A 24,710-nucleotide genomic window follows, 5' to 3' on the forward strand; every position below is an offset into this window, starting at 1 on the left:
TCATATAGCCATGTCATTTGTATTGCCCATTACAAAAGCAGTGCATGACACAACTCATTTATGCAAGAACCTATTAAGTCCACTCACCTTAAACAAGCCAGCTGTAGCTTCTCGGTTTCCCATTTTCGATTTAGGCTCTTGCTATTTGATGTCTGATTTTGTGGCGGATACACAGTTCCTAGGCAGCATAACCTCTGATATTCTTGAAAGTTGACTTTGTGTGGATTTTAACAGGATTTTGCACAAAGCCAAAGAAACAATTACATTTTGCAATGACCCAATGCAACAGCTTGACATGTTTTTTCAGCAAAAATAAGTAAATAGATATTACACAGCCCTATGTCAGTAAGAAAATCTCAGTTTGTCCCTAAAGTGGCCATATCAGTTGTAAGTCAATTGATTTCATTTTCACACAAAGAGTTTGAAGCACAATTATTTAAAAAAACAAGCAACAGAACAATTGGGTTGGCCTAATATTTTATTAAGGCAACATAAAGATATTGATTTTTGGGACTATTAGATATCTTTCATCAAATGATTCCTTATGATAACGAATCCAAGTACAGTAGACTCTTAGTTAACCGGCACCCATAGGGATTGATAAGAAGCTGGATAAATGTCGTTTCTGGTGGTTGAGAGTTGTTATTAAAAATAGGCCTAACCAATACTATACCCCATACTATGCTTTACCATAAACTGTTTCAGCCAAACTACTGGACATGTGGTAGGTAAAGTGGGGGCGTGCCAGGTTTTTCTGGTTGCTTGAGAGCTCTGGTTAACAGAGAGTCTACTGTACTTCCAAAAATTTGCATCTAGAAGAGTTTGATGATATCTATGATTTCATCCAACCTTCACAGCAGTAACATCTCCACTCAAACAGTCCCGTTGGCTGTCTTCTAACAAAGCTGGTGTTCTCCTTCTAGACGTCAAAGAACTGACCCTATATTTCCCTAACGCTTTGCTTTTAGATCACAGCTCTTGTTAATGCTTAAACCATGGAAGAGTTGCCTTCAAGAGAAATATGCATAAGAGAGGAATTACCTGGGCAGCCTACCTCCTTCTCTTTGTACGTGGGCCACCTGAATTCTCAGTACTCCCAGGATACTCTGTGCTGTCTGCTAAAGCAAATTCTAGCTAGTATCAATGTCAATGTTCAGAAGCAGGACATTGAAATTGTCAAGAAGCAGAAATGTGCCTACGCTTTGGTGCATCTGGACTCTGAGAGCACATATCAGGCAGTACTGAACCAGCTGCAGGATCCGTCGCGCCTGGAGCAGAGTCTACTGAACAAGCTGGTAATGAAGGGCAAAACGCTATCGGTGGGGGAGGCAAACAGAAGAAAACCTTCGTACAGAGAGGTAGGCAAGAGGCTGCCATATATATGCATGCAATACGCAAAATCGTGCATTTTATCCGACATGTCGACAATGTTATTTTTTCATAAGTTTGCAGACATATATACCCCCTTAGTTCTATTTTTAAAAGGGCTGAAAATTGTGCGCACAAATTTGGGTACGGACCACTTTCTGCAGGCAATTTAATTGGCCGATAAACTAATTAGCGCCGATAATTGGCATTGTAACAAGCAATTATTGACACTAATTAGAATCAATTACAAGTTATGCATGCAAATTTAGGCACAGAATCCACGCCTAAATTTTATGTGCGAGCCAAAAAAAAGGGGTCACAGAATTGGATGAGTCGGGGGGGTGGTCTTTAAGTTATGCATGGCCTACTGGTTAGGGTGTCAGGTCAAAAGCGCGCCGGGACAAAGGCGCGCCCAGACAATTGAGCGCAGCGCACGCTGCCGCGCCGCTCTAAATTACTGTTTTTAGTGCTCCGACAGGGGTGTGTGGGAGGGGAACCCCCCACTTTACTTAATAGACATCGCGCCGCGTTGTGGGGGCGTTGTGGGGTGGGTGGGGGGTTGTAACCCCCCACATTTTACTGAAAACTTCACTTTTTCCCTGTTTTTAGGGAAAAAGTTCAGTTTACAGTAAAATGTGGAGGGTTACAACCCCCCCAAACCCCCCATAACGCCCCAAAACCCCCTGTCGGAGCCCCTAAAAACTGTAATTTAGAGCAGCGCGGCGGCATGCGCTGCGCTCAATTGTCTGGGCACGCTTTTGTCTTTCGCGCCGTTGTCTATGAACCACTGGTTAGAGCTGCTGCCTCAGCACCCTGAGGTTATGAGTTTGATCCTAGCCTACACTCTGTGGATCTGGGCAAATCACTGAACCCTCAGTTAGACTGAGAGCCTGCTGAGACAGACAGGGAAAATGCTTGAGTACCTGATTACTATTCAGTGTATTGTAAACCTCTGTGGGTGAGTCTCTTCATGAAAAGGTGGCTAATACAGCCCAATAAATAAGCGAGGCCACACCTAACTTTGCACCATGTTTTCTTTGATGCAAATAAGTTTGGTGCAGTTTCCGTGCGTAAGCGCTATTCTGTAAACCGCACTTAACTCATAGAATAGCAATTTTTCAGAACTGATTTTTTAGGAGCCCCCATATAGAATTTCCTCCATAATGTCTTATAGTCCATTGGCAAATTTGGAATATGTTCCTTACATGGTTGGATTCTGACACAGATTGACCAAAGGAAAGTGTCAGCAAAGAGGCAATGACTGGAGGAAAATTCAGATCGAAAGGGTCAGAATAGAAGCTCTGCAAATAGTGGCGTAGCGAGGATAGGAGGCAGCCAGGGCGGAGGCGCCCCCGTGCCCTCCTCTCTGTTTGCCTGCTCCTTTCATACCAACTCCCCCCACGCTCTCCTCTCTATTCCCCCATTCCGTCCATACCAACTCCCCCACGCCTTCCTCTCCGTTCCCCCGCTCCTTCATACCAACTCTCCCACGCCCTCCTCTCCGTTCCCCTGCTCCTTCCAGACCAACTCCCTCACGCCTTCCTCTCTGCCCCCATACCTCTTAAAATCTTCACCAGCACAAGCAGCTTCTCCAGCCTGCTGCTCGTGCTGGCTTTCCCTCTGATGTCAGTTCCAGGCCCCACGACCTGGAAGTGATTTCAGACGGAGCTAGGCTATAGTTGCTTGCACTGGTGAAGTCTATAAAGAGGTACAGGGGGCGGGGAAGGGAGGGCGTGAGCGTGGCCTGGGTGGTGAAGAAGTGCTGGCGTCCCCAGCAAGACGATGGCCGGGGTAGAGAATGGCACGGGAACCGTTTACAGTGGTAAACCGTGGTCACCGCAGTAAAGGGGACATTTGCAACTGCTTTACCGTAGGAATGGGGGAACAAGATCTTTCACCGCCCCGCGGGAAAGGGGACAAGAACTTTTACCGCCCCGTGGGAACGGTGAAAAGTCTTGCTCCTGTGGTAAAAAAAATTGCGCCTGTGTCAGACTCGGCATCTCCTCCCCTGCAAATCTTGGGCCTATTTTACCCTCAGGAGCCAGCCATGCCCCGATGAAGACAGAAGGAACCCAAAACCAAAACCTGAGACCAATGTGATTTGAAGAATAAAATTACCAGACAACAAAAGATAGAAAAAAATTATTTTATATTTTGCGATTAGAATATTTCAGATTTGAAATATGTATCCTGATAGAGCTGGTATTAGACATAACTGGGAACCACAAAGCCCAGGCTGTGCTTCTTTAGCTTCCAGCTGGCTTAGGGCTCTCTGACCAGGGGCAGTTGCCCTAGTTGCTCTCCCCTAACACTATTCCTGCCATGTGTGACTGAAGTATTCTGTTAGTTTGATTTTTCTATAGCAATTTGGTTTTTCTATAGTAATTTGGTTTGTTCAGTTTTCACAATAGTGGAGGGGATATTTGTGAAAGGGAGGGGAGACAAGGGTTTTGTTGATCCTTGCTCTGTATTATTTGTGTTTATAAAATGACAATTGTACAGAATAGTCTCTTTTTATACTTTAATAAAATAAGTTCAGTATAAAATCGTAACTATTCAAGGCTTGTGCGGATGGGATCTGACAGTTTGCAGGACGGGGACTGAGCTCGCAGGGACGGGGTAGGAGCGGGGATGAGCTCATGGGGACAGGGTGGGAACGGTGATAAATTTTTCCCTGTGTCATTCTCTAGTATGGGCGGTCAGTCCCCCCCCCTCTTCCATTACTACGCCACTGTATGCATGGCAAAAGCCAGATGGGAAGGCACAAAGACAGAAGCCATGTACAATGGCTCCATAATTAGCAAAGAAAAAAAACCCTTGCAAAGGGTTCAGGTAATACTAGAACGTTATGGTATGTACCAAAACACTTGAATCTTTATGTAAGTTAGTCTCAAAATCCCATAGCCCAGTGGTTTTCCCAATCTGGTCCTGGAGGCAGCCCCAGTCAGTCAGTCAAATTTTTCAAATATCCACGATTAATATTCATGAGAGAGATTTTCATCCAATGGAGGCAGTGCATGCAAATCTCTCTCGTGGAGATCCTGACAACCTGATTGACTGAGGTGCCATAGCCCACAACAACCATTTTGATCGGATCTGCAAAAATCTCTGGATAATGCCTGGTTGAAGTCCTCGCAGCCTTGTGTATTTTTTCCCATTTTGCTGTCTAAAAAAATACAGTTCAAAATGCATTAAAGTAGGAGATTTCAGTGATCTACACTTTTAAGGTGAAGGAGCAATTGTCTGGCCTAAGTCTCATAGCAAACTCAGAGTAGCTCTGTTTCCAAAAATTGTCTAACAAGGCCCAAAATGTGTAAACGTAAGCCCGCCTGTTTTCAGCCTGCTCCATAATTACTGGTGATTTTGCCAAAAGCATTTCAAGGTTTTTATATTAGCCATTTTGATTTTGGCCAAAATGGCATAAGTAGGGTTACCAGATTTTGCATCTGGTAAAGGAGGGACACGTAGCCCCACCCTGTTCTGCCCTCAGGTCCGCCCTGTTCCACCCCTGGCCCTGCCCTGTTCTGCCCTTGGGCCCACCCTGTTCCACCCTTAGGCTTCCCCATTCCATCCCTGGCCCCGCCCTGTTCCACCCTCAGCCCCGCCCCATTCTACCCCTGGCCTACCCCATTCTGCCCCGAGGTCCACCCCGTTCTGCCCCTAGGTCCGCCTCGTTCCATCCCTGGCTCCGCCCTGTTCTGCTTCCCAATCCCAGCCCCACACAAACCTTGTCTGTTCGGTTCGGTTCTGGAATGCGCGTGTGCGGATGCGACATGACATCGCACACATGCGTGCAGGTATGTAATGTCACCGCATCGCATCTGCGCAGGTGCACACCCCATTTGGCCCTGATCTTACCAGCTTTTCAAAACCCCGACAAAGTGCCAGGTTTTGAAAAGCCATCTGGACACCCGGACAGTCGTCTGAAAAGAGGACATGTCCTGGTAAATCCAGACATTTGGTAGTCCTAGGCAAGAGGGTAGTAAGAGCTAAGCAATGACACCCACAAATGCTTCTCCAGGAAGAAAAACTCAATGCTTGATAAGAATATAAGAGTTGCCATACTGGGACAGACTGAAGGTCCATCAAGCCCAGTATCCTGTTTCTGGCCAACGCAGGTCCCAAGTACCTGGCAGAAATCCAAATACTAGCAACATTCTAGAGCTGAGATTGTGATGTCATAACTCCTCATTCCACCAATGCCTAAGCGCCAAGCTAATCAGTGATGTCACAATGGCTTGATTGTCCTACATAGTCCCTTACTGCCCCCCCTTCCCTTCCCGCGGTCCCGACAAACCTTCCGATTCCAGCAGCGTCTGCAGCACTCTACACATGCTGCTTCGGGGCCTTCTACTGCCCAGCAAATCAGGGCAGTAGAAGGCCCCGAAGCAGCATGTGTAGAGTGCTGCAGACGCAGCTGGAATCGGAAGGTTTCAGGACCCGAAGCGAGCTCTGGGGTTTTTGGGGTTTTTATGCAGGCTCAGCCTCTGGGGGTTTTTGGGTTTTTTATGCAGGCTCAGCCGGAACAGGAGGAGAGGAGGGAGGAGAGCAGCTCCTCTCCCATCCAGCTCCGGTCCAGCCCCCGCTGACGTCGCCCTGGCCAGTTCACACTCCGAAGCGTGCTTCTTGGCTTTATCCTCCAGACGGCAAGAGCCGCCGCGGCCAACAGGCTCTGCGCCGCCGCGCACATGCGCACTCCTACCTGCGGGTCCCTACAGCGCACGGAAAACGGGAGCACGCAGGTGGGAGTGCGCATGCGCGCTTAGGGCTTTATTAGATTAGATTGTTTTAACAGATATCATCAATACATTTTTCAGTAGTTGTGTTTTATAATTATCAATATCAGATGTTAGACCAGATCCTCCCAATATGATTATTTGATAAGTTAAAGGTACTGATAAGAAGAGCATAGATGAGTTTGTAGACCATACTTTAGGCCAATATGTAGTTACAAAAGGATGTTTAAATAACATGTGATCCAAAGTTCCCACATTTAGAAGAGAGAACTTTTATATGAAAAAATGACCGCTTTATTTTGTAGTTTATGTGGTCTTGGCATTGTTGACTGTTGTGATATTTTGGCTTGCTGTAATAACTTTAAAGAGGGTTATAAATAAAATTGTCCCTTTGTGTCATGCTTTGAGAGGCCTTCCTTATATCGTAGAACCGGAAGAGCAGTTCCTCAGTGACCTTGAACCCTAACTTAGCCAATAGTATAAACAGAATTAACATTTGCAATCTACGATTGATTAAACCAATTTGTATCTTTTCCATAAAAGGTATCTGAGAATGGAAGTCCTTACAAAAACACCATGCTCCAGTCTCCTCCGTGGAAAATGAATCGGAGGACCCAATGGACCGAGGCAGCAGAGACGGTCTCCAACACGAAAAACAACCTGGCGCTCAGCTGGAGAAATCGGTCCTCCCTCATCTTCACTGGTGCACTGTCAGATGGGATTATGCTATCCCAGGACCTTATGATGTCCGAGATTGCCGAGGACCATGAGAAGCTGGTTTATGCAGAGGTTTTTCAGACTGCGCTCACCAATGCCGAGTACAAGCGTGGAGGAGGGGAGTACCTGAGCATGACGTTCAAACATCACATACGCAAGTACTCCTGTGCCTTTCTGAATAATGATGGCGGCAACCTCTTTGTTGGGATAGATGAAAAACATGTTGTATGGGGGATCCAGTGCAACGATAAGGATGAGGACCGTTTGTGTCTGATGGTGGACTCGGTGCTGAAGGGCTTCAGGCCTCCCGTATTGCCAGAGAATTACAAGCTGTCATTTCTCCCGGTGTACAAAGCTGACACTCTTTGCGTTTTCCTCAAAGTCATACAGTTGACTATACAACCTTCCAAGGCACAGGAGGAACCAATGCTCTATGAGACGGACCAGGGAGAAGTGTACCTACCTCTAGATGGCATCATTCAGGGACCTCTACTAGGAAGTGCCATCCAGGAGTGGTGCAGGCAGGTAACTCTGATTTAACAACCAGAACTTTCTTTCCTCCATTCACACCTTGTCATGCATGGCATTCAGTAGAGCGTGAGGTTTCAGGAGATTCTACATGACAGTGCAAGGAATAACTTTAAAAGGCATTTCCACTGCTAAATGCGCATGTTATGCACAGAAATAGCCTTTAATAAAATTGCTTGGAGTATACAGTGGCGTAACGAGGGTAGGAGGCAACCATGGCGGTGGTGCTTCACCACTCCTGCCTCCCCGCTCCTGTGCTCTCACGCAACACTCGTACCCATCCCTCCCACACCCATACTTCTTTAAAACTTCACCAGTGCCAGCAGCTTCTCCAGCCTGCTGATTGCACTGGCATTGATTTTCCCTCTGATGTCACTTCCTAGCCCCACAACCCGGAAGTGATTTCAGAGGGAGCCAGCTGGGCTAGTGTGAGCAGCAGGCTAGAGACGTTGCTCGCCCTGGTAAAGGTTTAAAAAAAGTAGGGGGGAGTGGGGAAGGGAGGGTGCAAGCGTGGCATGGGGGCGGAGAGGTAACAGTACCCCCACTAAGACGGGTAGTCCACCGCCCACCCCCCCTTACCATGCCACTAGGAGTATATGCACCTAAATTTATCTGCATATAGTCTGTATATCTGCATATATATATATAGGGTTACCAGACGTCGGGATTTTCCCAGACATGTCCTCCTTTTCGAGGACATGTCCAGGGGTCCAGATGGCTTTTCAAAACATAAGAATTGCCGCTGCTGGGTCAGACCAGTGGTGCATCGTGCCCAGCAGTCCGCTCGCGCGGCGGCCCTTATGTCAAAGACCAGTGCCCTATTTGAGTCTTACCTGCGTACGTTCTGGTTCAGCAGGAACTTGTCTAACTTTGTCTTGAATCCCTGGAGGGTGTTTTCCCCTATAACAGATTCCGGAAGAGCGTTCCAGTTTTCTACCACTCTCTGGGTGAAGAAGAACTTCCTTACGTTTGTACGGAATCTATCCCCTTTTAACTTTAGAGAGTGCCCTCTCGTTCTCTCTACCTTGGAGAGGGTGAACAATCTATCTTTATCTGCTAAGTCTATTCCCTTCAGTATCAGATGGAATTTTTCCTGGATTTATTTAGGTCGATTTAACTGAGACTAGCCTTACCTGTGTATGTTCTGGTTCAGCAGGAACTTGTCTAACTTTGTCTTGAATCCCTGGAGGGTGTTTTCCCTTATAACAGATTCCAGAAGAGCATTCCAGTTTTCTACCACTCTCTGGGTGAAGAACTTCCTTACGTTTGTACAGAATTTATCCCCTTTTAAATTTAGCGAATGCCCTCTCATTCTCTCTACCTTGGAAAGGGTGAACAACCTCTCTTTCTCTACTAAGTCAATTCCCTTCAATATCTTGAATGTTTCGATCATGTCCCCTCTCAGTCTCCTCTTATCAAGGGAGAAGAGGCCCAGTTTCTCTAGCCTCTCATTGTACGGCAACTCCTCCAGTCCCTTAACCATTTTTGTCGCTCTTCTCTGGACCCTTTCGAGTAGTGTCTTCATTACTCTGAATAACTTTGTATCGTCTGCAAATTTAAGCACCTCGCTTGTCATACCAATTTCCAGGTCATTTATAAATATGTTGAAGAGCACAGTTCCAAGCACCGAACCCTGTGGCACTCCACTCGTGACATTTCTCCAGTCCGACCCACTCGTGATGCTTCTCTAGGCTGAGTATTGCCCATTTACCCCCACTCTCTGTTTCCTATCCGCCAACCAGTTTTTAATCTATGTGAGTAGACGTTCATGCGGGACCATGTCAAACACCTTCTGAAAATCTAGTTATACAATGTCAACCGGGTCACCCTTGTCTATCTGTCTGTGTACTCCCTCAAAGAAGTGCAGTAAGTTTGTCAAGCTAGATCTTCCTTTGCTGAAGCCATGCTGGCTGATCCTTATCAGATTGTGTCGGTCAAGATGATCAATGATGCGGTCCGTTATCAGTGCCTCTACCATTTTTCCCAATACCGAAGTCAGACTCACTGGTCTGTAGTTTTCCAGATCGCTCCTCAAACCTATCTTGAAGATTGGCGTAACATTCACTACTTTCCAGTCTTCCGAAATCCTTCCTGATTTGATTGACAGATTGGCTATTAGTTGAAGCAGTTCAGCTATAATCCCTTTCAGTTCCTTGATTACCCTCGGGTGGATGCCATCTGGTCACAGGGATTTATCGTTTTTAAGCCTATCAATCTGCCTGCATACCTCTTCTAGACTGACCGTCGACCCTGTCAGTTTCCTGTCTTCATTTCCTGTGTATAGCCTGTTGGCTTCTGGTATATGAGATATATCCTCTTTGGTAAATACAGACGTAAAAAATGTGTTCAGTTTGTCGGCAATAGCTTTGTCCTCCTTTAGTACTCCCTTTATTCCATGGTCATCTAATGGTCCCATTGCTTCCTTCGCGGGTCGTTTCCCCTTAATATATCGAAAGAACGGTTTACAATTTTTTGCTTCCTTGACTATTTTTTCCTCATAGTCTCTTTTGGTCCATCTTACCGCCTTATGTCATGTTGTTTGTGCTTTTTCCAGTTTTCATTCGTTTTTGTCCTTTTCCATTCCTTAAACTACAGGTGTCAAAGTCGGTCCTTGAGGGCCACAATCCAGGTGGTTTTTCAGGATTTCCCCAATGAATATGCATGAGATTTATTAGCATACAATTAAAGCAGTGCATACAAATAGATCTCATGCATATTCTTTGGGGAAATCCGGAAAACCTGTCTGGATTGTGGTCCTTGAGGAGGGACTTTGAGATCCTTGCTCTAGCATATTTACAGTGCTTATCCTCTTCCTAATCTTCTTCCTCACCATAACTCTCATCCCTTCGTTGTTCCCTTTTCGGAAGTTCAGTGTCGTGGCAGTCATTATGGATCAATTTTTTGTTTCTGTGTCCAGTTTGAAGTGGACCATATTGTAATCACTGTTTCCCAGCATCCCTTCTGCTTTTATATCTTATGCCGGTCCTCATAGTCCATTTAGAATTAAGTACAGAATTGCATTTCCTCTCGTATTTTCCTTTACAAGTTGTTCCAGGAAGCAATCGCCTACATCATCGAGGATCTTGGTCTCCCTACTGCAGCTGGAGTTGCCTAGGTTCTAATCTATCCCCGGATAATTGAAGTCGCCCATGATAACTGTGTTGCTTCCCTTGAATTCGTGCTTAATCTCGTCCGTCATTTCTCCATCAGTCTCTTCGGACTGCCCTTGAGGTTGGTAGTAGATGTCGATTTTCACATCCGTTCTATTTGTTCACGGTATTTTGGCCCATAGAGACTCTACCTTGTTGTTCGTTTCCGGCATGTTCTCTCTGTTAGACTCAATTCCATCTTTTATGTATAGGGCAATACCCCCACCTTTTTGTCCTACACTGTCTCTGCGGTATAGCTTGTATCCTGGTAGCATAGTGTCCCAGATGTTGTCCTCGTTCCACCATGTTTCCGTGATATCGATGATGTCTAGGTTATCTTTTTATGCCATAGCTTCCAATTCCCCCATTTTATTCCTTGGGCTCCTTGAGTTTGTGTACATATACTTAAGTTTGCGGCCTGTTACTTTCTTGCATTTCCTTCCCCCTTCTGTCTCCCTCACTTCTGTCCCTTTCGATCCATCAGGATTTCTATCTTGTCTATGATCCCTGCAATATTCTTACATGGCTTTCTCTGGGTATACCATTTCCTGAACCATCGACTATTGATCGACTGTCAGCTTTCCCCTTCTTTAGTTTAAAAACTTCTCAATTTCTCACTTGATGTTGCTTGCAAGTAGCCTCGTTCCATCTCCGCTGAGGTGTAGTCCATCCTTCCTGTATAGCTTGCTCTTCCCCAGAACGTCATCCAGTTGTACACGAAGTGGAATCCTTCTTCCTCACACCAGCGCCTCATCCATGCGTTGACTGCATGCAGTTCCGTCTGCCTCTTCCCGTAGGCCCTGTGTACCGACAATATCTCCCAAGAATGCTACCCTCATCTTCCTTCTTAGTATTCGGAACTGGTCTTTCAGTGTTTCCCTGCTGTAGTTCCTGTTGCTCACGTCGTTTGTCCCAACTTGGATCACCACTGCCGTATCTCCCCCTTCCGCACTGTTGATGATCATGTCAAGGCGGCTCACTATATCCTCTACCTTGGCTCCTGGTAGGCAGGTCACCAGCCGATCCTTTCTTCCTCTCGCTATGTGGCTGTCGACTTGTCAGATGATGGAGTCCACCACGACGATTGCTGTCATCTCTATCTTCTCATGTCTCTCTAGCCGTAAGTCTGTGTCCTCGATGTACTTCCATTTCTCTATCTGCAGGTCCGTGTCCTCGGTGCACTTCCATCTTTCCTCATCCCGATGTTGGCTTGCAGTAGACTCGTCTTCCTGTGGGTTTCCTCTGCTATTTCCAGGTCCCACTGCTGTGTCATCTATTCCTTTCTTGTGGTTGTCCTCCAGGAGGTCCTCACTCACTACAGGTGTATCTTGGCAGTTCCTCTGATGCTGTTGATTTACCACAGCCTTTCTGTATGCCTCCTCGATGAACTTCTGTAACTCCCTGACTTCTTCTTCAACGTTCCTCTCAGTCACGAAGTTTTCTGCCTCTCTGACCTCCTCCTCAACTGCTCGAAGTGCTTCTAGTTCTAGTACTCTGCCCTCCAGTAGTCTGATTTTCTTCTTCAGGCCCTCCAGTTCCTCCCATCAAGTGCATACATAAGACCGCCTCCCGGAGGGGAGGTAGTCATACATATGACAAACGGTGCAGAAAACTGGGTAACTCAAAATCCTGCTTCTGTCTGCTGCTTGCATTGCTGTCTGCATGCCAGTCTGTTGTCTGAAGTGGCTTCTCCCTGTTTCCCAGGTCCTCTTTGCTTCTTGTTCTTCCCTATATGCCTTCTCACGCTTTGTCTGAAGTGGTTTCTCCTTGTGTAGGAATCTGTGTAGCGTCCTTGGTGTTGTTACTGTGCAGTCCCTCTCATAATTATATACCTGCTACCCCTGTTTCTTTGTGTGTGACCTCTGTGACTGCTATGTTTGTTTATCTGCTGTTTGTCTGTCCTGTTGCCCTTGTGGTACTTGCCTGTGGAGGTGTCCTTCCCTGGTGTTTCTTCAGTGCAGTGACTCATCCCTTCTTAAGGCCCTTCGCTAAGGCGAGCACCTTTGACACTCACCTTTGACACGCGCCGATTGGCTGAGTGCCGTTGGCCCCTCCCCTTTTAAGGGGGAGCTCCGGATCTGTGTTTCGATGACATCAGAGGGGTGGGTGGAGCTACCTCTCGCCGCTGCCCCTCACTCTCTCCTGCATTCTCTTACGCTATCCCCTCTTCTTACTCCTTTTCTCTCTGCCCAACTCTTCTCCTGCTCACCTGCCTCCCAACTCTCTCCTGCCTGCCTGCCCCGCTCTCTGGGCACTATGTCCGGGTTCTGAAAAACTTCCTCAAAATCACGTCAGGCAGGAGGAAATCTGTGCATGCAGGACTGGGATGTAACAGGCCAGGGATGGGTGGAACTAGGCAGGGATGGAGGGGCGGATCCAGTAAAATCTGGCACCCCTATGTATATATGCAGTTAAACTTATGCACATAGAGCCTAAGTGCGACTACATTGTAGACACCGCTTGGTACAGTTGTCAATCAACCGCTTATGGAATCCTGCCTAGTCATGCTTAGTTGTCACTTAGAGGTAGGCGCCGGTATCTTAGGCCAGGTTGTAATCGGCCTGATTAGCCAGCACCTATCTCAGATGCTTAGCGATGCCCAAGTCAACCACGCCTATTCTCCACCCCTAACCATGCTTACTTCTCAGATAAGTGTCGTTAGGCGTCGTAGGGTGCTTCGACTTAGTTGTTGCTAGGCATCCTAAGAGTTCCATGCCAAACTCTTAATTGGTGATCTAATTATCACTAGAAAGGTTTTAGAAGATGAACAGGTGAGGAAAAATTGGAAACCACCAAAACACTCAGTAGGATCAAATATAGGATGGCAAGAAAGACTCACAAAGCCATTTACATCAATGCATGAACTAGGTGTGGATGTTGGGCTTGACTTTTAACTTTGCCTCCTTTATCGAATGCAGCTTAATTGTTGATTTCTAGAACGTTTTTTTTTTTTCAGAAATAAAAACTGCAAAACACAGTTTCTTTTTACTTACCGTGTTTTTTAATGCAGTATCTCTAGCACGCCCCAACGGGACCCGTTTCGCCCACAAGGGCTTTCTCAAGGGTTCAAAGAGAAGCTCTTTTTAGCGTCCTTCCTCATTTGGGGGCTAGAGAGTAACTGCTTCAAATAAGTCAATTGAAAAAAAGAAAAAAAAAAAAAAGTTGTGTGCAGATTCCCAAGTTAGGCTTTAGAGAATGATACATGGTGAATGTTTCCTGCGCGGGGAGGGGGGGGAGGAGAGTAATCAACTGGTTGTCACAGGTACAGAGACAAGGCCATTTACCACCCCGTGGCTATACCTCTGCTTTATACTGTCCTTCCTCTTTGACCTGTCCTGTTAATTACTGCAGCTTTCATTTTTTTTCCACCCTTTCCTTGCCACACTCATTCTTTCTCTCTAAGGCAGGGGTGTCAAAGTCCCTCCTCGAGGGCCGCAATCCAGTCGGCTTTTCAGGATTTCCCCAATGAATATGCATGAGATCTATTAGCAGACAATGCAAAGAGATCTCATGCATATTCATTGGGGAAATCCTGAAAACCCAACTGGATTGCGGCCCTCGAGGAGGGACTTTGGTACCCCTGATCTACAGGAATGATCCCCTTATCTAGCATTTCCACTATCCATGAGTATAAGTCAACAAGGAACATGGTTGAAGCTTTGATCATTAAGCCAGGAGGACAAATATCTATTGGCAAATAAGAATTTGCATATTGATTATAAATTTGGTTAAATAACGTCTAATCCGGGTTTTTAAGCATATCCCAAATCAAATTACCTCTGGCACAACACTCTAGAGTCAGGTGTGTCAAAGTCCCTCCTCGAGGGCTGCAATCCAGTCGGGTTTTCAGGATTTCCCCAATGAATATGCATGAGATCTATTAGCTTACAATGAAAGAAGTGCGTGCAAATAGATCTCATGTATATTCATTGGGGAAATCCTGAAAATCTGACTGGATTGCGGCCCTCGAGGAGGGACTTTGACACAGCTGACTCTAGAGTGTTGTGCCAGAGGTAATTTGACTTGGGATATGCTTAAAAACCAGGATTGGACGTTATTTAACCAAATTTATAATCAATATGCAAATTTTTATTTGCCAATAGATATTTGTCCTCCTAGCTTAATGATCAAAGCTTCAACCATGTTCCTTGTTGACTTATACTCATGAATAGTGGAAATGCTAGATAAGGGGATCATTCCTGTAAATCAGGGGTGCCAAAGTCCCTCCTCGAGGGCCGCAATCCAGTTGGGTTTTCAGGGAGATCTCCTGCATCGGAGCTTTTCATCTGAGGGGATTGTGCCTCTCTCCCTGGCTTCCTGTAGCAGCGGTTCTGCTTTTCTCCACTGGTTCCTAGCAGGCATCTTCAGAGACGGACCCCTGACGTCACCGGGTCCGTCTCCAACAATTTAAAAACAGAACGCCGCCGCGGGAGACTCGGGAGATCTCCTGCATCGGAGCTTTTCATCTGAGGGGATTGTGCCTCTCTCCCTGGCTTCCTGTAGCAGCGGTTCTGCTTTTCTCCACTGGTTCCTAGCAGGCATCTTCAGAGACGGACCCCTGACGTCACCGGGTCCGTCTCCAACAATTTAAAAACAGAACGCCGCCGCGGGAGACTCGGGAGATCTCCTGCATCGGAGCTTTTCATCTGAGGGGATTGTGCCTCTCTCCCTGGCTTCCTGTAGCAGCGGTTCTGCTTTTCTCCACTGGTTCCTAGCAGGCATCTTCAGAGACGGACCCCTGACGTCACCGGGTCCGTCTCCAACAATTTAAAAACAGAACGCCGCCGCGGGAGACTCGGGAGATCTCCTGCATCGGAGCTTTTCATCTGAGGGGATTGTGCCTCTCTCCCTGGCTTCCTGTAGCAGCGGTTCTGCTTTTCTCCACTGGTTCCTAGCAGGCATCTTCAGAGACGGACCCCTGACGTCACCGGGTCCGTCTCCAACAATTTAAAAACAGAACGCCGCCGCGGTTGCGGCCGCAGCCGCGCGGCCGCAGGGCGTGGCCGAAGGGGCTCGCCAGGCCCCTTGGGAGCCCCTTGGAGCCACGGAGTTGGAGATTATTGATTTGCCTATTGGAATATAGGAACGAATACAGGAGATCTTCAGATCCAGGATATATGATTTGATTTGTATCAGTGACTGGTGAGACGCTGAGGGCACGATTGTTTATATTTCAACAGCGATCAGACTATTTGTCAGTCGCGATGCCGAAGAGACGGGGTAAGAGCGCCGCTGCAGCCTCACGACGTCTTGAACACCCCCCTCTCGCTTCAATTGAACATTTTCTTCAGCGTCTTCAGAGGGAGACAGTAGGTTCGGGGAATCGCCCGCTGGACTCTGCGACGTGGAGTGACGCCGGATCGGAAGTCCTTGGGCTGGATACCACACTGAGCCCCGACCAGAGGAGTCCACCTCCCCCACCGCTGAGTGCGAGTTCCCCATGTGAAAGGAGTGGGCCAGAAGTAGCAGCACTCTTTGATCATGAGGCTGTAACATCAGGGAGCCAGCAAGGTGAAGTCTCTATGGCTTTGTTAAGTCCAGAGATGGTTCCAGCGGATAGAGCAGAAGGAGGAAAAAGTCCAGACCAACAGACAGAAGGCAGTCAAGGTGAGTCTTCCCTAACTTTACATGAGACTTTCTTTAAATATGAGAAACCAGCTGAAGTGACTCTTGATTCAATTTGGGACTTAGTTTCCAAACTGGGAGACTCTCTAACTAAACAAATTAAAGAAGGTGAAAAGAATATAAAAATTCAAAAACAGACAATAGAGGAAAATAAACAGGAAATTTCTAATGTCAAAGAAAAATTGGGAGGTATCGAAAATGAAGTGAAAATGATTAAACAAGTTCAATCTACAATAATACAAGATAATCAAAGTATTAGGAAAAAATTGGAAATTATGGAAAACAACTATCAGACTAATAACCTACGACTGTTAAATTTTCCTAAAATCTTATCAGTAAACCCGAGAGAGATGATAAAAAAGTACTTCATGGAGATATTTAATATTCCTGAGGAATCATTGCCTCCTCTCACTCGAGTATATTATTTGCCTATGAATGTAAGGGGTCAACATTCGGAGGATAAGAGACAGGAAATACAAGACCTTCAACAAAATTTGACAGCAATTTTGGAAACATCAGATAAAGATTTGGTTAAACCAGCAACTCTTATACTATCTGTGGCATTGTTGCCGGATAAAGATTGGATTTTGAAAATGTTCTTCAGGAACAAGAGTAAGGAGTTTCTGGGTTTGAAAATTCAAATGTTTCCAGATGTTAGCAGAGAAACTCAGAATCGTAGACGTCAGTTTCTTTTGTTGAAAGCAGGAGTTACACAGCTGGGTGGCATTTTCTTTTTACGTTTCCCATGTAAATGTATAGTAAGATATCGTGATAATAAGTATGTGTTTTTTGAGCCATCTCAACTTACAGCTTTTCTGACACTGAAACGTCTGGAAAAAGAGGGTATAACAACAACTACCACAATAACAACTAAGTAATTGTTGGACTTGGTAATAGAATAATTCCTCAAGTCAGACACATGATACTGTTCTTTATTATATAGAATTTATAATTGATTTCCTTAAAAGTTCACTCTTATATATATCTTGGATCACATAATTATTGAGGACTTGAGATTGTCCGATTTGAATTTTGTTCTTTTTATGTTAATAATTTACTTATTATTTTGAGATCAATCTGACAATCTTTCTGTACAAAATGTTTGATTTTGTTAAAATTTTTAAAATGATAAATAAAGAATAAAAAATAAAAAATAAAAAAAAACTACAATTTTAAATAGAAAAGAAAGACATTTAAGGTTAATACACTAAGGAAGGGGAGAATTCTGTTTGTGCAGGACATATGGGGAAAGAAAGAAATTCATAAATCGAATGCATCCTTAAATAAGGTGGTCTTCGGGTTCGATTTAAATTTATCCATAGAAGTTTCATCGCAGAGATTAGAGGGGATGGAGTTCCATAATCGTGGTCCTGTGACTGAGAATATGGAAGAGCATGTCGTGTCATAGATTATTTGTTGTGATGTGGGTATTACTAAAAAGTTCTGATTTTGTGATCTTAACGTTCTTGAGGGTGTATATGGGATTAAACGGCCTTCATGTTTCTACGAGTGGAACAAGATGGGAATCGCTTCTTTACTCTTTCCAAAAATGCTAGGACTAGAGGGCATGCAATGAAGCTACTAAGTAGTAGGTTTAAAACAAACCAGAGAAAATATTTCTTCATTCGACATGCAATTAAACTCTGGAATTTGTTGCCAGAGAATATGGTGAAAGCAATAAGCTCAAAGCAAAAACCAGGAGAAAAACCTCCACACACACAATCAGAGCCAACAGACAACAGTGGAGGTTCGAGAACTACGGTGTTGTCTGTTGGTTCTGAAAGCAGTTAGCTCACCAGGGTTTAAAAAAAAAAAAAAAGGTTTGAACAACTTCCTAGAAGAAAAGTTCATATGCTATTATTAAGATGGACTTGGGAAAATCCATTGCTTATTTCTAGGATAAGCATCATAACATAACATAAAACTCACTTTTATACCGCAAATACCGATAAGTTCTATGCGGTTCACAAAAGATTATGTACACATAAGATGAAAAGAATGGCAGAGCATGCCTAATTATCAAAATATTCAGTAAAAAGGTACATTTTTAAGACATGTCAAAATTGTAAATAAGAGTCAGTCGACATAATTAAGAAAGTAAAATCCTTATCCCATAGTGCTGCCTGAAAGGATAGTAGACGTTGTGGAAATCTTTTAAATTTACAACCCTTGGCAGATAGAAAAGAGAACAGTGCATGTGATTTTCTGGAATGTTTGGAATTATTGAATGCAAATGATTCCAAGAGATATTCTGGAATTAAGCCTGCCAATACTTTAAAGCAGAAGCAACCAAACTTGAACTTAATCCGCGCTTCAATCGGCAACCAATGCGATTGACGATGATAAGGTGCAATACGATCATACTTCTCCAGATTGTAAATCAAGCGAACCACTGCAGTCTCTGCAGATCTTTGGGGGCTCCAGCATGATGTATGATAGTACAGTAGTCAAGTTGACTCAAAACCAGAGCTTGCACAATTGAAATGAGTTTATATCAAAATAAACTCTAATGGTTCTCATAAAATCTATTTCATTCTTTTGGAATCTTGCCTGGTATTTGTGACTTGGATTGGCCATTGTTGAGAACAAGACGCTGGGCTTGATGGACCTTCAGTTTGGTCTGTCCCACTATGTAGAAAAAGAAAAAAAACGGATAGAAGATATGTCAATGCAAATTTCAAGTCGTTGTGTGTCATTTTTAATTGAAAACAAGCAAAAACTTAAGGTTTCATTATTTGATGATTACATTGCGCACTATTTGCAAAGAGGTCATCCATTGTGCATGCAAAATAATGCACACTTTTTCAAAGGAGGGCACCTTCTTTGCACATACATTTCTTTCAAAAGTGTGTGCACTCAACAACTTTGCTCCCACGAGGACAATGGCCAAATGAAAATGAATAAAATTAGTATTCTTATAAACAATTCGGGAAACGATAGGAAATGGGAACATTTTCTGACTATTTCATCCCTATTTCAGAAAGCCACTAGTTTACATAAACAAATCCACACCACAGAGAGCTTTGAAGGGGTGTGGTGAAGGCATAGCCGAGGCAAGCCTTGGGTTGGATAAAAATTGAAACATGTATTCCCCATTTCACAATGGGTATATACAGTGATGCAGCAAGGGTAGGAGGTACCCGGAATGGTGGTGGCCCTCCTCTCTGGCAACTTTGCTCCTTCCATGCCAACCTCCCCCCCCTCTCTGCCTCCCGCTTCTCCCTTCCCACCCCAGTACCTCTTTAAATCTTCACCAGCACGAGCAGCTTCTGAGGCCTGCTGCTTGCATTGGCCTTCCCTCTGACATCACTTCCTGTTCCCACAACCCGGAAGTAATTTCAGAGGGAGCCAGGCCAGCCCAAGTAGCAGGCTAGAGTAGTTGCTCTCACTGGCCTAGGGTTACCAGATTTGCCATCTGGTAAAAGAGGACACATGACTCCGCCCTGTTCCACCCCAGGACCGCCTTGTTCCGCCCCATTCTGTCCCTAAACCCAGCCCCACACAAACCTCATCTGTTCGAGCCATGCATAGATGCCGGGTTTTGAAAAGCCATCCGGACACATCCTTTAAAAGAGGACATGTCTGGGGAAATCCAGACACTGGCCAAGATTTTAAACAGGTACAGGGAAGGGAGGGCGTGAGTGTGGCATGGGAGGCAGAGACCCCACCAAGATGGCACCCAGGGCGGTCTGCCCCCCCCCCTCCTCTTATTACATCACTAGGAACATATGTTGTTTGGAAAATTTTCCCCATTGGGTTTTACAACAAATCCAATCTATGTACATACGTGATTAATAGCATTTGTTACAAGGGATTGAAGGGGGATTAATCTCCTTAATCCCCCCTTGTTTATTTCTGTTTTCAAATTGAAGACAAGACAAAATCACAGCCTCACTGTTTAATTGGCAGCACTTACATGTCTAGGTTTATAAAATGAGACGACTATATGGAGAATTGATACCACTTAAGCATGAAAGTCACAAAATCCTAAGTTCCAGATGTAAGTGCCAGCACTTCCATATAGAAGCACTTCCATATATAATGGCACTTGTGTCATTCATTTATACCATGTGTACAGTATATTTGTAAAATGCAGGGCCGTCTCAAGGGTCTGTAATTCCTTAAGCCAGTTTGTGCATTTAACACCCCCCCCCCCTCCCTTTGGTGATGAAAAAGAGCATCAAAATCTTGAATCCTGGTCCAATATTTCTCCTTCCCTTCCCCCACTGCCTGCAAGGATGAGGGAAGCCCAAGAGATATGGTGAACGGGGAATTTGGTGCCCTTTGTCATCGGCATCCTGAGCCACTGTTTCACCTGCTCCATAGGTTGAGCCAGCCCTGGCAAAATGGTTGCTCCCATTGTGCATGTCTGCGCATTCTTATTTATATTTTTACAAAAAGCTCCATCTTCAGCAGAGCCTTTCGTAAAATGCTGCTGAAATTGAGCGCACTCCGACCTGGATGTCTCAATTCAAATTTCAATAAAACAGGCCTCCACCATAGAAAGCAGCTTTAATTTCTTGAACATTACTAATAGCAATTAAAGAGTTTAAAAATCAGATGCTGCTTTTAAATGGGGCGATTTTTCCTTCTTTAAGAGAAAATGCTTGATGAAGAACTCACAAAAATCAAACAGCACACAGCACTATTTGCTCAAATGCATTTCAAGCCCTAGTAAAGTGATATTTTAAAGCAAAACATAATTTAAACAGCCTCTTCCTAATTCTATAAACTTGCATGCCTATTTTCGTGGTTAGAGTGCAAAATTGGAAGCAGTTTATAGCATACCTCCAGCTACAAACAAAACTTAGGTCCCCTTTTATGAAGCCGCGTGGCGGTATTAGTTCCGACACCAATAGGAATTCTATGAGTGTTGGAGCCTTTACCATCAAGGTTGGTGGGAAAAAAAAAAGCCTAGCATGGCTTCATGAAAGGGGAGGTTAAGTTCAGTTCCGGGTAAGATGATGGAAGCACTGATTAAGGACAGCATCTGCGAGCACATAGAAAAAAATGGGCAGCTGAGGGCGAGCCAGCATGGCTTCTGCAAGGGAAGGTCATGCCTCACAAACTTTCTACACTTCTTTGAGGGAATAAACAGCCAAATGGACAAAGGGGAAACCATAGACATCATTTACCTCGACTTCCAAAAAGCCTTCGACAAGGTACCACACGAACGGCTGCTTAAGAAGCTGTGAAAACACGGGGTGGAGGGGGAGGTATACCGATGGATTAAACACTAGTTGGCGGGCAGAAAACAGAGGATTGGAGTGAAGGGCCAATACTCAGACTGGCAATGGGTCACGAGCGGAGTCCTGCAGGGGTCAGTGTTGGCACCGCTCCTGTTCAATATATTTATAAACGATCTGGAGACGGGGACGAAATGTGAGGTTATCAAATTTACAGATGACACCAAACTCTGCAGCAGGGTTAGAACCACGGAAGACTGTGAAGACCTGCAAAGGGACCTAACAAAACTGGAAGGGTGGGCAAAAAAGTGGCAGATACGTTTTAATATAGAGAAATGCAAGGTCATGCATGTTGGGAAAAAGAACCCAATGTTCAGCTACACAATGGGGGGATCATTGCTAGGGGTAAGTAATCTTGAAAGAGACCTGGGTGTGCTGGTGTTCTTCAACTGCCGGTCCACAGAATAATTCTTTTATTTCTGCCGGTCCATAGGAGTAAAAAGGTTGAAAAACACTGCACTAGGCAACCTTTTTTAGGATCTAGTGTGAACTTAGCAGTACAGAATGCTGTTTTACATTTTAAATCCTATTGGTCTAACTTTAGCAACACTGCCATTCAGACCACTGGGTCCTAACCAATACTCCCTCCAAGGATTGGCCAGCTAGGTGCAATTTTTTTTTTTCTCCTGTGGGCGACAAAGTTCTAAAGGTGACCTTCAGGACTTTCACTTGGTGAATATGCAGCTCTCCAGAGAAGGCAGAATTGCTTGCCTTTAACAAGTATATGCTGAAGCTAGTAGTCCATGAGGCACATTATTATTTCAAATGTTTAGATCCATACTATCTAAAGTTTCTCTCAGGAATTGCTTTGTGGTGGTTAAAGCTACAGCCCGGGGTTGTGGGTTCAAACCCACGCTGCTGCTTGTGACCCTGGGCAAGCCACTTAATCCCCCCCATTGCCCCAGGTACATTAGATAGATTGTGAACCCACCAGGACAGACAGAGAAAATGCTTGAGTACCTGAATAAATTAATGTAACCCATTCTGAGCTCTCCTGCGAGAACAGAATAGAAAATTGAACAAATAAAAAAAATTTTCATGGCAGCAACAAGTTCTAAAAACCAACAATTTTCCAGATTTACAAGTATTTTTTGTGAGCGATCACGTAAAACCCGTGAGCGACCCTTCTAGAATGTATGAGCAATTGCTCATGTGCTCCGTTTAGAGCAGTGGTCTCAAACTCGCGGCCCGCCAGGTACTATTTTGCGGCCTGCAGCCTCTACTAGTGCTGCTCGCTCTTTGCTTCCCCCTGGCCTCCCACTCTTATCTTCAGATAATTACCGCGGCCTGCAGAGATAATTGCCAGTGCTGCAGCGATGCTTGCAGGCTGCCGTGGTCCTCGGAAGCACGTTCCGTCTGCCGCAATCCTGCCCCTGACGTGTTGCGGAGGCCAATGGCAGCCTGCAAGGAACATTACAGCACCGGCGATCCCCTCTGCAGGCTGCGTTAATTAGCTGAAACTAAGACTGGGAGGCCAGGGGGGAAGCTGGAGGACACTGCAAAGAAGTGGGGAACATGTAGGCCTTCAGGGGAGGGGGGGGGGAAGATTTATAAACTATAAGGAGTTTTACCTCATGCAAAATTGTCATTTCTTTAATAAGACATTAACTATTTTTTCTGCGGCCCTCTAAATACCTACAAATCCAAAATGCGGCCCTGCAAAGGGTTTGAGTTCGAGACCACTGGTTTAGAGGGAATATAGTTCCTAACCTTGTACCGACACACACTGCCAGTCTGGTTCATATCCACAATGACTTTTTTTCTTTTTTCTTTATTCATTTTATAATTCACAAGTGTACAGTAAATATCAAACAATTAGAATACAATATCACTTGAAAATCTACCATATCATACAACAAAAAAATATAACCCCCACCCCCTCCCACTTCCATATACAACAAAAAATATACCACATGAATATAATATCTTATCATTCATATATATTTTTAATAGAAATCTAACACCCCCCCCCCCCGATCCACATGTAAGAATTAAAAATTGGGAAAAGTGTAAATTATTCATTATAATAATTAAAAAATGGCCCCCACACATCCTTAAATTTATTATAGTAACCTTTTTGAACTGCCAATGCTCTTTCCATTTTAAACACATGACATACTGAATTCCACCAGCAACAATAATTCAACCTTGTACAATCTTTCCAGTAATATGTTATTTGTTGAATGGCAACTCCTGTCAATATCATCAAAAGCTTATTATTATTAGCAGATATTTGAGGCTTAGCTCTCATCAGCATGCCAAATAAAATTGTGTCTCTAATGTTGTGCAAAAATATCTATAAAAAAACAGGACTAGTCAGGTGTGTTTCCAGGACTTGGTTAAAAACAATTTGGAATAGACCCAGTTTATAGGGTTTATATCCACACTGAATATGCACAAGATAGATTTACAGATGGAAAATCTGGACCCATGGCCCCGCCCCATTCCGGCCAGCCATGCCCTGTTCCACCCCAGCCCTGCCCCCTCGACTTGCATGAGCAATGTTAGATGGCATTCACGCATGGACTGGTGTGATGCGATGTCACACACATGCATGTGACGTTACCGCATTGCATGCACGCATATGCGAATGCTGTCCCGATGTTGCTCGTTGCCAGAAACTTTCCAAAACCCGACAAAGTGCCGGGTTTTGAAAAGCTGTCCAGATCCCCAGACATGTCCTCAAAATAACATGCCCGGGGAAATCCAGACATATGGTAACCCTAGGGTCAGTGAATATCCTGAAAACCAATCTCACTAAGTAACCCGAGAACTGAGTGGAATAGATAATGCCATATCAGGACTAGGCAACTCCAGTCCTTCAGGCCCACAAACCACTTGCAGTTTCAGGATAATCATAATGAATATGCATTGCATTTGCATACAGTGAAAACAGTGCATTCAAACCCACATTAAATATGCATAAAACGCTAGCTTGAAAAACTGAATGTCTTGTGGCACCTGGGGACCAGTTTCTCACCCCTGTTCTTTTTTTCTTCCTCTTCAGAGATGGACAATAGAAGTGAAGAAACTGGAAGAGAAGATGTCCTCTATGCTACAGGAAAAAGAACAACTAGAGAAACAACTGCAACAGAAGGATCAATTAATTGTGGACCTGCAGCATCAGAATGAGGAACAGGCGAAGAAAATGAAAGCTACGTCCAAATTATGCGTCATCCTATGAGCTAGAGCCCCTCGAGAGAAGCACAAAAGGGGTACCCAAGCGGGATCTTATCACAACCATAAATAAAACCAGACTGTAAAGATACACTTGGTATTTAAAAGTAAATTCACAAACATAAACCCATATAAATTGAATTTCCCAGCCAGCCTGTGTGTTC

The 24,710-nt window shown here is 44.7% G+C and overlaps 1 protein-coding gene across 1 annotated transcript; it reads left to right on the forward strand.

The window, feature by feature from the left end:
* The first annotated feature begins 270 nt into the window (after positions 1-270).
* Positions 271-24,666, forward strand: LOC117366072 (schlafen-like protein 1). Its single transcript, XM_033957160.1, has 3 exons — positions 271-1,358; positions 6,648-7,346; positions 24,377-24,666. The coding sequence occupies exons 1-3, from the start codon at positions 996-998 to the stop codon at positions 24,551-24,553; spliced, it is 1,239 nt and encodes a 412-aa protein (XP_033813051.1). The 5' UTR covers positions 271-995; the 3' UTR covers positions 24,554-24,666.
* Positions 24,667-24,710: the final 44 nt, after the last annotated feature.

Source organism: Geotrypetes seraphini, chromosome 8, assembly GCF_902459505.1.
Source record: "Geotrypetes seraphini chromosome 8, aGeoSer1.1, whole genome shotgun sequence".
Classification (NCBI taxonomy): Eukaryota; Metazoa; Chordata; class Amphibia; order Gymnophiona; family Dermophiidae; genus Geotrypetes; species Geotrypetes seraphini.

What these genes read in the sequence shown, in the direction of transcription:
- LOC117366072 (XM_033957160.1), top strand. Translation starts at nt 996, where the DNA reads ATGGAAGAGTTGCCTTCAAGAGAAATATGCATAAGAGAGGAATTACCT. An exon ending in GAAAACCTTCGTACAGAGAG is followed by an intron (nt 1,359 to 6,647) that starts GTAGGCAAGAGG and finishes TTTCCATAAAAG; the next exon opens with GTATCTGAGAATGGAAGTCC. An exon ending in TCCAGGAGTGGTGCAGGCAG is followed by an intron (nt 7,347 to 24,376) that starts GTAACTCTGATT and finishes CTTCCTCTTCAG; the next exon opens with AGATGGACAATAGAAGTGAA.